Raw genomic sequence first — 13,763 nt, forward strand, 5'->3', positions numbered from 1 at the left:
ATCCACTTTCTTTTAGAAATAGTAAATCTAACCCTCGTCTATTTTGCAGCACTACTTCAGAGAGAGAGGTTAGGGACTTTTCAAGTTTAGAAATAGACTGTTCTATAGTTCTCAAATCTTCATCGATAGCTATTCTTAGTCCTTCGTAATGTTGGTTTCCTTGTATAATTGCAGCTGCCCCTGGTCCTACTCCGGCTGCGACTCCTACTCTTAGTAATACAGCTAGAGTGAGTGAGACTGGCTCTCTTTTATACCTTAGTTTAGGTTCTAATTCTGCCACGAATGATAAGTCATCATGATACATTAGTCTGGGTACTAACTGGACCATGATACAGAAATCACGGGAGGAGTTGAAGGCAGAAGTAGAGACACATGGGGTCACTCCAGTGTTACAAGCCCACCATCTCTTGGGAGGAGGGATTAAATACCTGTTTTTACCAGGGAAGGCTATGGGTATGGTCTCATTCTTTCTTCTACAGATAAAGACTCTAGCTGCTGCTCGGGAAAAGGGGCGATGACCGCTCTGGCTGCTTCGTGCTGAGAAGGGGGCGCAGTAAAGGGTGCAGCTAGGTCTCCATCACTGGTCAGTTGAGAGGGCTTCAGAAGGCTGGCGCTTCTATTCTGGGTTTCATTTTTATTACTATTTGCAGTTTTGTGGCTTCTAGGCAAGATAAAACAAATTGTGTTATTAGGTTATGTAGCAACATCTGGAGTTGGATTTTTTATTCTGGAAGGAGGCTACATTATTGAAACGATACTTCTCTCTAAAATCACTCTCATTTTTACTAGAAGTAACTAGGTTAAGAAAATAATTAACAGCTGGCTTGATTATTTGCACAGGTGCAGCAAGAAGAGCAATTGATTACACAGGCTCTTTTAAATATGCTTTGCTGGAACTTTTTGTAAGGAATTTCAGATTGAACTTTTAAAGGCCTCTTGAGGCCAGACAGCCAAGCCAGACTTGCCATCAGGCTTTACCTGCAGTACCTGTAGATTTGGATGAATTCTTCTCTTCTCGAGGTCTCTGCACCTGCCAGGAAGTAACCTTCTTTACTCACCTGGTAAGGCTGCTGGGAACTCTGTAAGCAAGGTACTAGGCCAGTTCTTCCAAGGGGCTTTGTTGGCTTTATAAAGTCAATCTTAGTTCTTTAAAGTTGTTCACATCTGAGTCTATGCACATGTCTCTCAGGTACGACATTCCAGTCAAAGCCCTGGTAGTATAACCAGTGTTCTTAAGTAGTCTTCTCACAAGGAAAGCAGATTCTTATTGAACTCGTGCAAATAAACATACTGCCATGGAATATAAAAACAGTCACTGAAAGTTTTTAAACTCTGGAGGGATCAAGTAGAGAGAAGGATGTTTCAATTCTGCTCATAAAGATAGTCATTTACTAAACTGTTGTCAGTTTAAGAGAACAAGGTTAAAACATTTTACCAGCAACATTTGAAACAAAAAGACACAAAATCATTTTCTTTAGTTTATGTAATCTTATGTAACTAATACCTGTTCTGCTGAAATCTAGTTCTTTACCAGTTTAGGGATAATACTATAAATGACAAAAGACTTACAAATGACAATGGTTAAAGATCTGATGAGAGCTTACTGTAAAACAGTTGACATAAGGAAATTCTGATATTTCTGTAATACAAAACATTCAGTAACAAAGTTTAGCATCATTCTCTTTGACAGTGCTTTCCTGGTAAATAAATATATATATATCAGATAAATAAGCCAAATTAGTCAAATACTTTCTCTAGTGAGAAAAAATTCTTCTGACATGTTCCAGGGGCCCTCTGGAAAATATCAGAGTTAACTAGAGGTAAAAGCACCTTTTTGCATTTAATTTTTTTAGAACTATCATTACACATTTATTGTCTATATACTCAGCACAGTAAACAAGATATCTTAAAAAGTGGGGCAGCAGGGGAGATTGCTGCTGTCAATTTTTAAAGACAACATACAGAAAGTCAAACTAATTCTAGGTTACTAAGCATTCTTGAGAGAATGGTAGCAGATGGTAGATTCTTCTGCTTTCATCTTCAGGAGGGGAAAAAAGCTACAATAAGAATTCATATTTAGCTGAAAGAACTGTCTAAACTCAAGGCAGAGTATAATATCACCAGGCATACAAAAGACTTGTTAGAGATACATACAAAGAATGAATATGGCTATAGTCAAATTCAACTTAAAAGTTTAAGCAGAATCTCAAATTTAAATGTCTCTTTCTTTTACACAGATATTCAGATATGACCAGAAATATGATTTGAGATGAAAGAGATCAGGCATTTTACTTCTTCATTTAGGGACTGAGAAATGATGACCTTTGGCTTACAATCAATAGCTTACAAACAGTGAAAATAATAAGAACATAACTCAGCATAAGTGTCTAAGACCAGATACAAAAAAGCAGAGAAAGTGCTTAAGTTTACAGGTCTTCCCTGAAAGCTTCAAGAATGTTTTAACAAAATATTTCAAAGGCAAATAAAGGTTATACAGTTGTTAACAAACTTTAGCTTTTAGTCCCTTTAACATTACGATTTCATGGCAACTCACTGAGACTTTAAGCATGAGAAACTGCTGTGATCTTTCAACATAGAGAAATGCCCTCTCTATCACTTTAAGCAGTTCTAACCAGAACTCAAAACTATTAGAAACTTCAAGCTCCAGTGAACACTGAGAAGCAGGACACTGCAAACTGTCAAACCAACATTTCCTAGACTGACAAACTTACGAACACATTCTACAATTTCTGCAACCATGAGCTTCACAGCACAATCTCCCAGCAAACACAGAGCACATCTTCTCAACTTAACAAAACTCTAAGGCTTTAAGTTACTACAAAGATTCTCAGGCTGCAGGTAGGCATACACACTGCAACACACAATTAAAAAGGTGTTCACTTGCCACACTTATCCAGCTCACTTACCTGCAACAACTATGCTAGCCTACTCACAAGACCCCCACTGAACACTAGACAAAGCCAAGCTTCTAAGCATTCTATTCTTAAAAGATTTAGCAGATAACATGACTCAAATGACTCTAGGTAAACTCAGGCAGCCGACAACTACCAGGACATGCCCGCCTCAGGCAAACTCAAATTAGCATTAATGCTTAACACTTTTTTATCAGGTTTTCTGGAAGTTTTAGAACACTCAATTTTCACAAGCGCTTGTCTTTAAATCAATTTCATTAATACCATCCGGAGGTAGAAAGATATATTCATTTACACACTTAGGGGGTTGTCTGAGTCTGTCCCATTGTCAGTATAACACTTATTAGGCACATGAAAGACACAAAAAACAGAGACACACACAGATTAGACACACAGCGGCCGCTTTTTGTTTTTTCTCAGATTTTCAAACAGAAACCGAAAGGAATCAGAGGGTTGATATTCCTGGCGCCTGAAAATCAACCCTATCTCATCAGATTCACCTTGCCAGAAAAACAGACGGGAGGCTACCAGGCGTCCCTGGCCTCCCAACCTCCCCGAGGCGTCCCCCAGGGTTGCAGCCTGCGGTGCTCCTAGTACGTCTACCGACCGCAGTCTCGACCCCTTTACGGGATCGGGACAGCTGCCAGACAGTGGGTACCCCTTTTCAGAATTCTGACCGGTCTCACTGAAAAACAGAAGACAGAACACAGACAACTCAAGGCGCCACTAATCTTACCTCTTCCTCCAAGAGCGACTTCGGGAGTGAAGCGGGGTGAGCGCATGATCCCGGACGAGCCCCCAAATGTTGGATTCCCCTGAGGAAGGCGCCGCCCCAAATCACTCACCAAAGACGTTTCTTGATGCAACAAGCAAGAGGAATTTATTCGGAAGCCAACTAGTTGGGGTCCAAGTCAGCCCGTCGCAGCAGGTCTCAACGAGGACCCTGAGCACTTACAACTAAGTGGTTATATAGGATTTTCTGAGGCATTCAGCCCTAGAGGATTACCATGGTTACAGATTGTGTTGTAGTAACAAGATAACAATACTACATAGCAAGATAACAATACTACAAAGGCAGTAATTTTTCAAACCTACGATTTCTGGGTTAGTGCCACGTCCTGGGGGTGTAGCAAGGTAGGGTCAGCTTTTATGCTTAACTAACCGAAAGGTTAGCGCTGCCAGCAGTCATGATTGATTAACTTGTTTTTCCAGAGGAGTTACCTGGTTTCAGTTGTTCCCTCTGAGTCATATGTCAGAATGGTTTTCAGGCTTCAAGATGGCTACTCTTAGGCTAACTTATTTCTCAGGGAGGTTGGGGTCCTACACCACCAGCCATGAACCAGGCATCTTTCCATGAATTTCGGGTCTAGGTACGTGTCTAAGGAATGTCCACCCTGAGATGCTGCCTGGCTCACCACCAATGAAAATAATCACCACCCATGTTATAGGAACCACCGAAGGTTGAAGAGGCACACAGCCCACCAAATTAAGAGTGGGCACCGTAACACACAGGCGGAGGAAGGCGTGGGATCTGAAAGGAAAAGCTAGTATTAAACAGAGTCAGCTTGGAAATGCCACGCAAATGCAAAAACCATCAAAGGAAAATGGGATAAATTTGACTCTACACAATTATCAAAATACATCGTGAGCAAAATCAAAAGGTAACTGACAGACTGAAATATCTGCAACACATACCACAGACCTGAGTTTCAGAGAACATCAAAAGTCCTAACCAATTTTTACAAAGATGAACACCAGGAGAGAAAAAAATGGGCGAAAGGCAAAAAGACAAATCACAAAGAATAAAGTCAGTAAAAATCTGAAAAAATACCTATCCTGGTAATCAAAGATGTGAATAAAATCAAAAATCAAAATAAAGGGTCAATTTTTTATAAAAACGGGCAAACGTTTTAAAAAACTTATCCCCAATGTGGGTCAAAACAAACTTTCCTATATATACCTCAGAAAGCCTCAAAGTGGGCATCATACATCCTTTGATTCTTTTTTTTCACATGTAGGAATTTATTTCAAGGAAACCGATACAACGTGGGACAAATAATATAAATGTTCGTTAATTATGCCTACGCAGTCATTAAAAGTTCCTATGCAATTATTTAAAATCACCTATAATTCCTTCATCTAGGTGATTTTTTTCTTTTTCTTGTACTTTCTCGTACCTTCTAAGTTGCCTAAGCCAAACACGCATTTCTGGGGATCAGATTCTTCGACCACAGAAATCCATCTTCAGAAAGAGAGGCTGAGGAGCGCTCTGCTCTCGGTCCACGCCCGCCCGCCCAGGCCCACCCCTTCCCGGGGGAACCTAGCGTCCCCGCTGCCCGCTGCGCAGCCCTCTGAAGCCCTGGCTCTCAGCCCGTCCACGCCCTTCCCAGCAGGGGGCGGGACACGCAGGGTCAAAGCCCCCCGTGCGCGGGCGAGAGCGACAGCGCCCAAGGGCCGGCCGGTCTCCCATGGGCAACGCGGCGGGAAGCCAATTTACAGACGTCTACGGCTCCGCCTGGCCCCACCTCGGGAGAAGAAACGCGGGGCCTTACACCTTCCCACGCCGGCTCCCTGCCGCCAAGACGCGTTCCCGGTGCGCCTGCGCACGCGCGCGGCTCGGAACCCTAACTCGGTCCGTCCCAAGAGGCCCTGCGCGCAGGTTTCCAGGGCAACGCGCCGCGAACCCCTGCGGGGTTGACGCTGCCACGAGGCCGCGCCGAACAGGTAACCCCCGTGCTGCCGCCGCGGCAGTCCGAAGCCCCCTGCTAAGCTATCCCGGCTTCCCGGTGGTGCCCGGGGACCAGCCCTTGGCCCTGCCCGGCGCAGGCCTCAGGGCCTCGCTCACCCGAGGTGGTAACGTAGCCGGATCGTCCGGCCTGACCTGCCCTAAGTGTGGCTGCCACGCCGCGCCGCTGGGGGTGGGGGTGGGGCATTCGGGCAGGGGGCCACTCCCCGCTGGCCCGGGGAGGGCGCCAGGACCACGGTCACCCCACAGCCACACACTGGCCGGTCTCACCCCGCCCCGCACTCGCAGGCTGTCGCCGATATTTCTCTTTTATATCTGAATCTGATACGCCCAGTTTTGCATCTGCCTACTTGCCCTTGGTTTGTTTTGGCGTTCCCTAGTAACCTGAGCGCCGACTTCTCCCTGTCCCCAGCCCGTGGAAGTCCGAATCCTTTGAAATGTCTGCCCCCTGCTCGCTGTCCTTGGAGCTCTTTGCCCACAGTTTTCCCGTAGTGCTTTAGCATTTCGTTGCCACAACTGTACCAAGGGGTAATTTTTTCAGACCAGTTCTCCACTGCTGAACAGGACCTTGAACTGTTTTTCTGTCTGCACCCACTCCCTAGATGAATTCATCCAGTTTCATAGGCTCAAAACTCATCTAAATGCTGTTAAGCCCCAAACATCTCCAGCCCAGACCCTCGTCTGCACGTAAGACGCATGTACCCAACTGCCTGTCCACATCTCCACTTAAATGTCCAAGGCATCTCCAACTCAGCAGGTCAGGCCACCACCTGACATTCCACCAAACCTAATCCTCCCACACTTTTACCACCTGCCCCCATTCCTGGAAACTAGCAGTTGTGCATGCCTTAAAGTCCTCCGTGACTCCTGTTTTTTTCCCTTCCCACATTCAGTCTATCAACAAATCCTTCAAAATGCACCCAGTTTAGATGCACAATCCTACCATTTCGCCCAACACACACTGTCACCGCCCTGGCTTAGGCCACCATCACTTGGTGCCTGGATTCTTTCAGTAGCTTCCTAATTGGCATCCCTGCTTATGCCCTTCCCGCCTTAAGGTTAGACAGTCTTGACACTGTTTTCTCTTTCTCTGATATTTCATGTGAATAAGTTTTCTTAAAAAAGGATATGAGTTTTACAGTTTCCATAGATAAAAATATAACACCTTTAGTACACATTTTGAGAGTTGCAACTTTAAACCAGGTAGACAAAGTTACATAAGGACCATATTGTTAACAAGCCAAAAATTGAAAGATACCCCTTCACTTTCTTAGGCACATGACAGTGTCCCTGGGTGGAACTATGGCAAGAACTTTAAAACTGTTCAGAGGAATAAGATAATTCGGAACTTTATGGTAAGTGAGGAAAAGTCATGGTAGTTTGTTCCATACTCTTGTTTCTTTTAGCACCAGAAGAAGCAAATTGAAATGGAGGGAAACAATTGCCCCTGTACTGTTGATGTTGCTAGTGAGGACCTGGGTGCTGAGGCTCTAGGCAGTGATACAGTGATTCATATGACAGGCACCTGCCCTCAGGAAGTGAATGGCCCCCACACACCTGTACCCTCCCAATATCAAGCCCCTGGCTCCCATTTTTTTCTCTCTCCATCAAATAAAACCTCTATTGACCAAAGTAACACAGCAAAATTGCTGTGCCTTGCAAAGGGTCTATGGGATGTTGCAGAACCTACACTTGCCTCAGACTTGATCTCCCACCTGCCCCTGGTGCTGTCACTTCATAGAGGAACTTAAAGCTATCGGATGGGATTCTCTCTCTCCACAACGGCAGCCTTACCTACATCTGTACCCATCTGCCTCCCATCTGAGGCCACCCCTTCCTGTTGATCTCATCCCCTCCCACTTGTCAAAAACTATACTGTCACTGTCAGCTGTCCTTCCTCTTGCCTGTATAATCACCTAGTCCATCTCAACTGGCTCTTGCCCATGGCCTTTAAACATGCTCAAGGCTCCCATCAGTAAAGAAAGAAAAAAATCTTCCTGGACCCCACATTCCCCTTCATTTCCCACTGATTGCCCAGTCTCTCATCCTCTGCAACAGTTCTAGTCTGCCTTCCACCCTTGTCTCTGTACTAAAATGGAAACCACTAATCAGACATTTCCAGGCCTCATCTTGCTCAATCTCTCAGCAGAATTTAAAATTGACAAGTGCTGCTCGCGTTTCCCTCTTGAAACTCCGTCTTCCCTTGGTTCTGCACCCTCACTGACCCCTAGGCTTCTGCTCTTCCTGCTGCCATCTGCCTCACCCTCCTCTCCTGGGTACCTTAACACTGCAGTTCCTCAAAGGTCAGTATGTTTTCACTGCTGTCCCCCATACCCACCAAATTCTGACATTAGGCACAAATCCATGCCCACCATCTTAATATGCTCTTGATCCCCAACTTTATCCTTCCAGCTTGGCCTTCTTTTCTGAGCTAGACCTTAATGCCCAGCTACAGAATGGCATTGCCTCCTAATAGCTCTCCGACACCTCCAACTCGGCACGTGCAAGAGCATGCAATCCAAATGGGACTCCTCCATTGGAACCTAAGCTTTCTCAGTGTCCTTTTCCCTCACACCCAGCATCGGGGTCACCAAGCCCTGGTGACAGTGTCTCCTGTGCCTCTTTTACATCTCCTCATCATCACTGGCACCTTAGTCCAAGCTGCTGCCTGCCTTTATCCAGCCTTCTGCCATCCTCTACTCTCTGGCTTTTCTCTGTTCTGTTCTCCACACTACAGCCATAGTAACCTTTCCAGAAAGCAGAGTTGATTATACCATGCCTTCCCCAGCCTTCCTCTTTGCTCACTGCAGGCTCCCATTGCTCTTGGATTAGTAATCCAAATCCTAAGAATGCCCTCCCATGACCCTGCAGCTGCTCAGCACCCCCTACCTTGGAGACCCACCTGGAACCACTGGCCCTTCTCACTGGGCCCCAGCCACAGGCCTCCTCTACCCACCAAGCCCTGTCCTCTGTCAGCAGTGTTCTTCCTTCCCAACTTCACTGGTCTTTGCTAGTTAGGCCCTCTGACCCTTCACATTTCAACTCATATGGCACTTCTGTAGAACGTCCCAGGTCATTGTCCAGATCAGGTTTCTTTGTCATGTCCTCAAAGAGCTGTCTCTCTTTAAAGCACATATAACAGTCACTCTTGTGATTATTTTATTCCCAACATATAACCATGAAATCAGGCACATTTCTCTTGGTGCTCATATACCCCAACCTCACATGGCTCCTCACATGGGGTAAGCACTCAACTGTGTATTGGAAGAGTGAATGAAATGAACACTCTAATCTGGAAGATGTTTCAAGTGTGGGGTATTTTAGCACAATGTGATTGAAATAGAATGAAAATTCTAGTAAAAAATCGGTAATCAGGTCAACACAAAAAATTAAATAGAAGTGTAGTAGTGGCCAGGAGAGGAAGCTAAAAGTTTATAAATTTAGCCCTAGAACTCACCTTAAATTTTCCTTCAGCTCTGGGAAGCACACTGCATTTGCCACCAGTTGGTGGAAGTAGACACGGTTCCCAGCTTCTAATCCTGAAGGCACTTCTTTGGGATGCTCAGACTAGTAATAAATTCAAGTTTTTGCCAAAAATAAACTATACAAAACTTAAATGATCACAACCTACATAACTTGTCTGTAACCATGCAAACTTTGAGCCTGGCACATTAACACATTGTCAAAGCTTAAAATTTCTGATAATATAAGCATATTTACAGACTTTTTTGCTGGAATGGACCTTAGAAGTCAGAACAGTCAGCTAATTTCATACATTAAACATTTGAGGCCAAACACCTAGTTGTACTGGCAGAGAAGGTACTGTGAGTTGTTTTGCCACACAAGCCTTTTTCCTTTTAGAGCACCCTTCCTCCTTCCTTAATCAGCATGAACTCTTGAACTTCCCTTCTTCAGTATTAGAGTGACAACATTTCTGAAGCAGAGTGGAACACATACTCTTAAAAGTGGATACAGTGTTTGAAATAGTGTTCTTGAAAGCCCTAAGATAGGTGATCATCTTACCTAAATAATAGTATTTTTACAAATGAAGGGAAGAGCTTTTAAATTCATTTGACATTCTGCTGAAGGTTGTGTCAAACAGCTCCTGGTAGAGTTCATGCCTTTCATGCTATAGGAAGACCCTCGATCTGGGTTGGGGGAATATTTCCTCCTTCCTGTCTCAGGCTGTGCTCCTGGCAGGAAGACTGCAGAAATGACTGTGCCCTTTTCAGTCACAGGAGGCACATAAGGTCCACCTGCACATCACCATAACGTGCAGGTCAAGGTGGTGTCTGCCAGGTTTCTTAACGCTCACCAAGTTCCCCTCTGTATTTGATTAGTATTATGCCAGATCCTATTCCTATCAAATTTACTGGCCTTTAGCATCCACTGCCAGCTCCTGCCTGGTTCAACCACCTCCCCTGTGATAGCTGTCATAGTCATTAGCTGTGTCCACCAAGCCTTGTCCTAGCTATGTCCACCAATGACAACATTTATTAGTTGACATTCTACCATAAGAATATAAATAACTGTCAAATCACTGAAACCAATATAATGTTGTATATCAACTATATCAGATAAAAATAAAATATAAAAAAAACATACAATCATGGATCAAGTTTACATTACTGGAACCCACTATTTTAACATTAGAATAAATGTTAGCTCTAGAAAAGAGTAGATTGGTTAATTACACAGTTGACTCTTGAGCATCATGGGGATTTTTTTCATAAGTATATTAGAAAAATTTTTGGAGATCTGTGACAAAACTTTTCTCTAGCTTACTTTATAGTAAGAATACAGTATAAAATACCTATAACATACAAAATATGTGTTAATCAGCTGTGTTATTGGTAAGGCTTTCCAGTCAACAATGGACTATTAGTATTAAGTTTTAGGGGAATAAAGATCATACCTGGATTTTTTACTTGGGGTGCAGCACTCCTTATCCTGGTGGTGGCCAATTGTCGACTGTATTCTGTATGTTTAATCTCAAAGGTATGTGATTTCATCATTAGTAAATAAAAGTGTGTGTATCTCCAGAAGTATGTCTGAATTTCCTAAGTGTTGCATTCATACCAGCCATCCACACTTACCAAGTATTGTCATTTTCTTCAGTTTCAATCAAGGCAAAAAAAATCCCAACATTCTTAAGAGAATGTAATTCACTAATTCATAAATTGTCATCATTGTTTTTCTTTGATATGAACTTTATCTTATATTACCTGTGAATATAATTTTACCAAAGTTCAGTCTCAGGGTTCTTATATTTTATGTAGAAAAAAATGTAAAAATCAAACTGACGTTTTTCCAGAAAACACTTCAAAATAATTTGTTGTTTCACATTCCTAATTATCCATTTACAGTTAAATATAATAAAGCATAGGTTCATTTCCATGTCAATAGCTATAATGTAAAAATACTCTTCTTCTATTAGGTTGTTTACTATGTCTTTGGCTGATACAACAGAAACAGATACAGATGAACACTTCTCCAGGGTGGCGTTAGCAAACAGTAGGAGGTCTACAGAATGCAGGAGCAGCCCAGGCACGGTTGATTTTCCAAGGAACAGTAATGCTTCTGATAAGAGTGTTGAGTATAGCAGATCTCAGTGTTCCTGCAGTTCAACTTCTCATTATGATTATTCAGAAGACTTTGTTGCTGAATGTTCAGGAACAGCTATTAATACAAATTATTTAGAAAAGCCTGTGGCAAAAGAAAAAAAGGAAAAGAATAAGTATAATCTCTCTAAAATCTCCCAACCTAAAGGTAAGAAGCAAAACTTCCCAACCAAGACCATGTTTCTGGTTATAATGACATTATTTATTTGAAGTGGTCCATATTCAGTTCTCTTGTTTTACCATATTGTAAATATGTAAATATTTAATATGTAATTTTATGAAATATGTAATTTAAATATAATATTTACCATATTTTGAATATTATAAATGTGTATTATAAGTACACTTTTTTAGAAAGAATTAGGAAATAGAGAAATAAGAATTACAAAGAAAGTTACACTTAAAATGTAAAACCCTCTTGCAAGACTTACCCTACTGGAGCCTCCTAACGAAGCCTAGTGTAAATGGATAAGTTAGTTCCATTTTCAGTTAACAGGTGGCCTTGTTACAGAGTGCCACAATACTTGGATTTCACTGGATTCTTGCCTTTCATCTCAGCTGAAGAATCAAGGTTTACGTCGCCAATGAACTGTAAATACCTGTCCCAGCATCCCAAGATGATCTCCAAGTCTGGTGAGGCATATTGGCAAAGACAATCTTTTGAAACAGGTGGTTCAAAAAATGATTATTAATGCATTTCCTTGTGGATTTTAAAAGTACCAAGACCATGCGCTCCTAATTGTCCAAACTGGAATTAGCCTTGTTATATCCTTCATCTCCTCACTCCCTGCCTCCCTGCCCAGACTGTGATTACTCCCTCCCACTTTCAGCAATCCCAGACTAGTAAATATTCCTTATATAGAAATGGCCGCAACTCTTTTTACTGTGACCCTCAGGACTGCCATCAGTCAACAGTTGGGAAACACTTTAAGAGTCCATGATATGTGGAGCACATCTGTCAGGGTTACCCAGGGTCTCCTGCCCCCAGCCTGCTGTGACCAGGTATGCTTATAACCTCCTCTGCCACTTCAGTATGATCTAGAATCTTCAGTTCCTCTTATTCCTAGCTATAGAATAGAGATTCTCAATCTAAGACCCAGGTCTGTGAACCCCATCAAATTCTTCATAGTTTTTGTTCTTCGTGTTTGTGGACCTTGCTAGGGAGAAGGACCCACAGTTTCACCAGATTCTCAAAAGGTTAGACGTCTCCTTTCTAGAGAGGTGGGAGTCCTACACCCACTGATGAGGCCAGGGCAGAAGATGAAAGGTCCAGTTCTTTCTTTCACAGTGGGACACTCTGTCAAAAGAAGTCTGTTCATGGCATTTGGAAGAGATCATCACAACACAACATATATCATGGCTAGGTGCTACAGTTACAGTCCCTTATCCACATTTGGAATTTACAAAGCTCTAAAACCAAACATCGTATCGTTGGCACTGAAACTGATTTGACAACAAAACTGGATTTGAACTGACAGGACACTAATCTTACTTCATCTGGTGTGAATAGTCATATATTTCACTACGAAAATTGACTTTGATTAAAGTGTGCTCCCCAACCCTACTGGGAGTCCTATGGAAAAATACTATATTTGTACCATAAAATATAACCCCCCAAAAATTCTGAAAAAGCCTGGGTCCATCTATACACTACATTTTATAGTGATTCTATGCTTTTGTGAAGGGTAGTTAGCATTTATAAAACTTTTTCTATAAGAAACAGACACATTTTGAGTTCTAAGTGCCTTATAATTTCACTTTTTAGAGCTAATTCCTCATTTAAATATTCCACAAATATTTATTGAGTCCTTTAAGCAAGATACTTGGTTATTAAATGGGAGCAAGCTAAATTAATTTAGTCATTTCACAGTGCACTAGAATCCTAAATTCCATTATCTGAGTGGAAAGTTTGCTCTCACATGTGTACTCTTGTGTATTAATACACTGAAATTATTTTAAATAAATCTTGAATGCATCTTTAACTCAGCTTTTATATGTCCCTTAGGATCCTTCACCAGTGTGTGATGAACTTAAAGCACTAATTGTGGCATCAAACTTTGTCACAGAATGATAGAGTATTTCCTTGGCTTATTCTTTTTTCCCCCTTATAGCTTGTGTTTTGCAAGTGTTTGCCAAAGAAATTTAAGCAGCAAGTAATTAATTAATTCTGAGGTAATACAATTCTAACCCAAAACAAAGAGGCTTAAATGTTTTAGCCAGTGCAGTCCCTTCTCAAGAAATGTTCAGTTTCCATTCAGCTTTGTGATACATGAAAAGTAAACCTCTGACCCTCACAGGCTGCTAACACTGGATTATAAACCATCTATATAGACCTAGAATTCACTAAAGAATAATAACATCAGAGATTATTTTCAATTCCCATCTTAGAAAAATTGATGAAAACATTTTATGGCAGAAAAACAGGAAAACCATAGGGGTGAAATGAGGACTTCAATTTGATAA

At 42.2% G+C, this 13,763-nt stretch overlaps 2 protein-coding genes across 13 annotated transcripts in view; one reads left to right on the top strand and one right to left on the bottom strand.

Moving 5' to 3' along the window:
- SH3BGR (SH3 domain binding glutamate rich protein) overlaps positions 1-5,913 on the bottom strand; it is a 61,452-nt gene extending 55,539 nt beyond the window's left edge. The window contains exon 1 of one of the 2 annotated variants that reach the window (XM_073231341.1): positions 5,779-5,913. The gene's annotated coding sequence lies outside the window, so the exon portion shown is untranslated. Of the gene's footprint in view, positions 1-5,458; positions 5,526-5,778 lie in introns of those variants that run through there. The other variant, XM_073231340.1, reaches the window with a different exon arrangement.
- LCA5L (lebercilin LCA5 like) overlaps positions 5,113-13,763 on the top strand; it is a 49,294-nt gene continuing 40,643 nt past the window's right edge. For 4 of the 11 annotated variants that reach the window (XM_037014721.2, XM_017677455.3, XM_037014723.2 and 1 more), the window contains exons 1-4: positions 5,523-5,657; positions 6,954-7,034; positions 11,117-11,448; positions 11,790-11,933. In XM_037014721.2, the coding sequence (XP_036870616.2) occupies positions 11,127-11,448; positions 11,790-11,933 (466 nt within the window). In that variant the 5' untranslated portion in view covers positions 5,523-5,657; positions 6,954-7,034; positions 11,117-11,126. Of the gene's footprint in view, positions 5,658-6,953; positions 7,035-11,116; positions 11,449-11,789; positions 11,934-13,763 lie in introns of all 11 variants that reach the window. The other 7 variants (XM_037014717.2, XM_017677456.3, XM_037014719.2 and 4 more) reach the window with 7 other exon arrangements.

Source organism: Manis javanica, chromosome 3 (assembly GCF_040802235.1).
Source record: "Manis javanica isolate MJ-LG chromosome 3, MJ_LKY, whole genome shotgun sequence".
Lineage (NCBI taxonomy): Eukaryota > Metazoa > Chordata > Mammalia > Pholidota > Manidae > Manis > Manis javanica.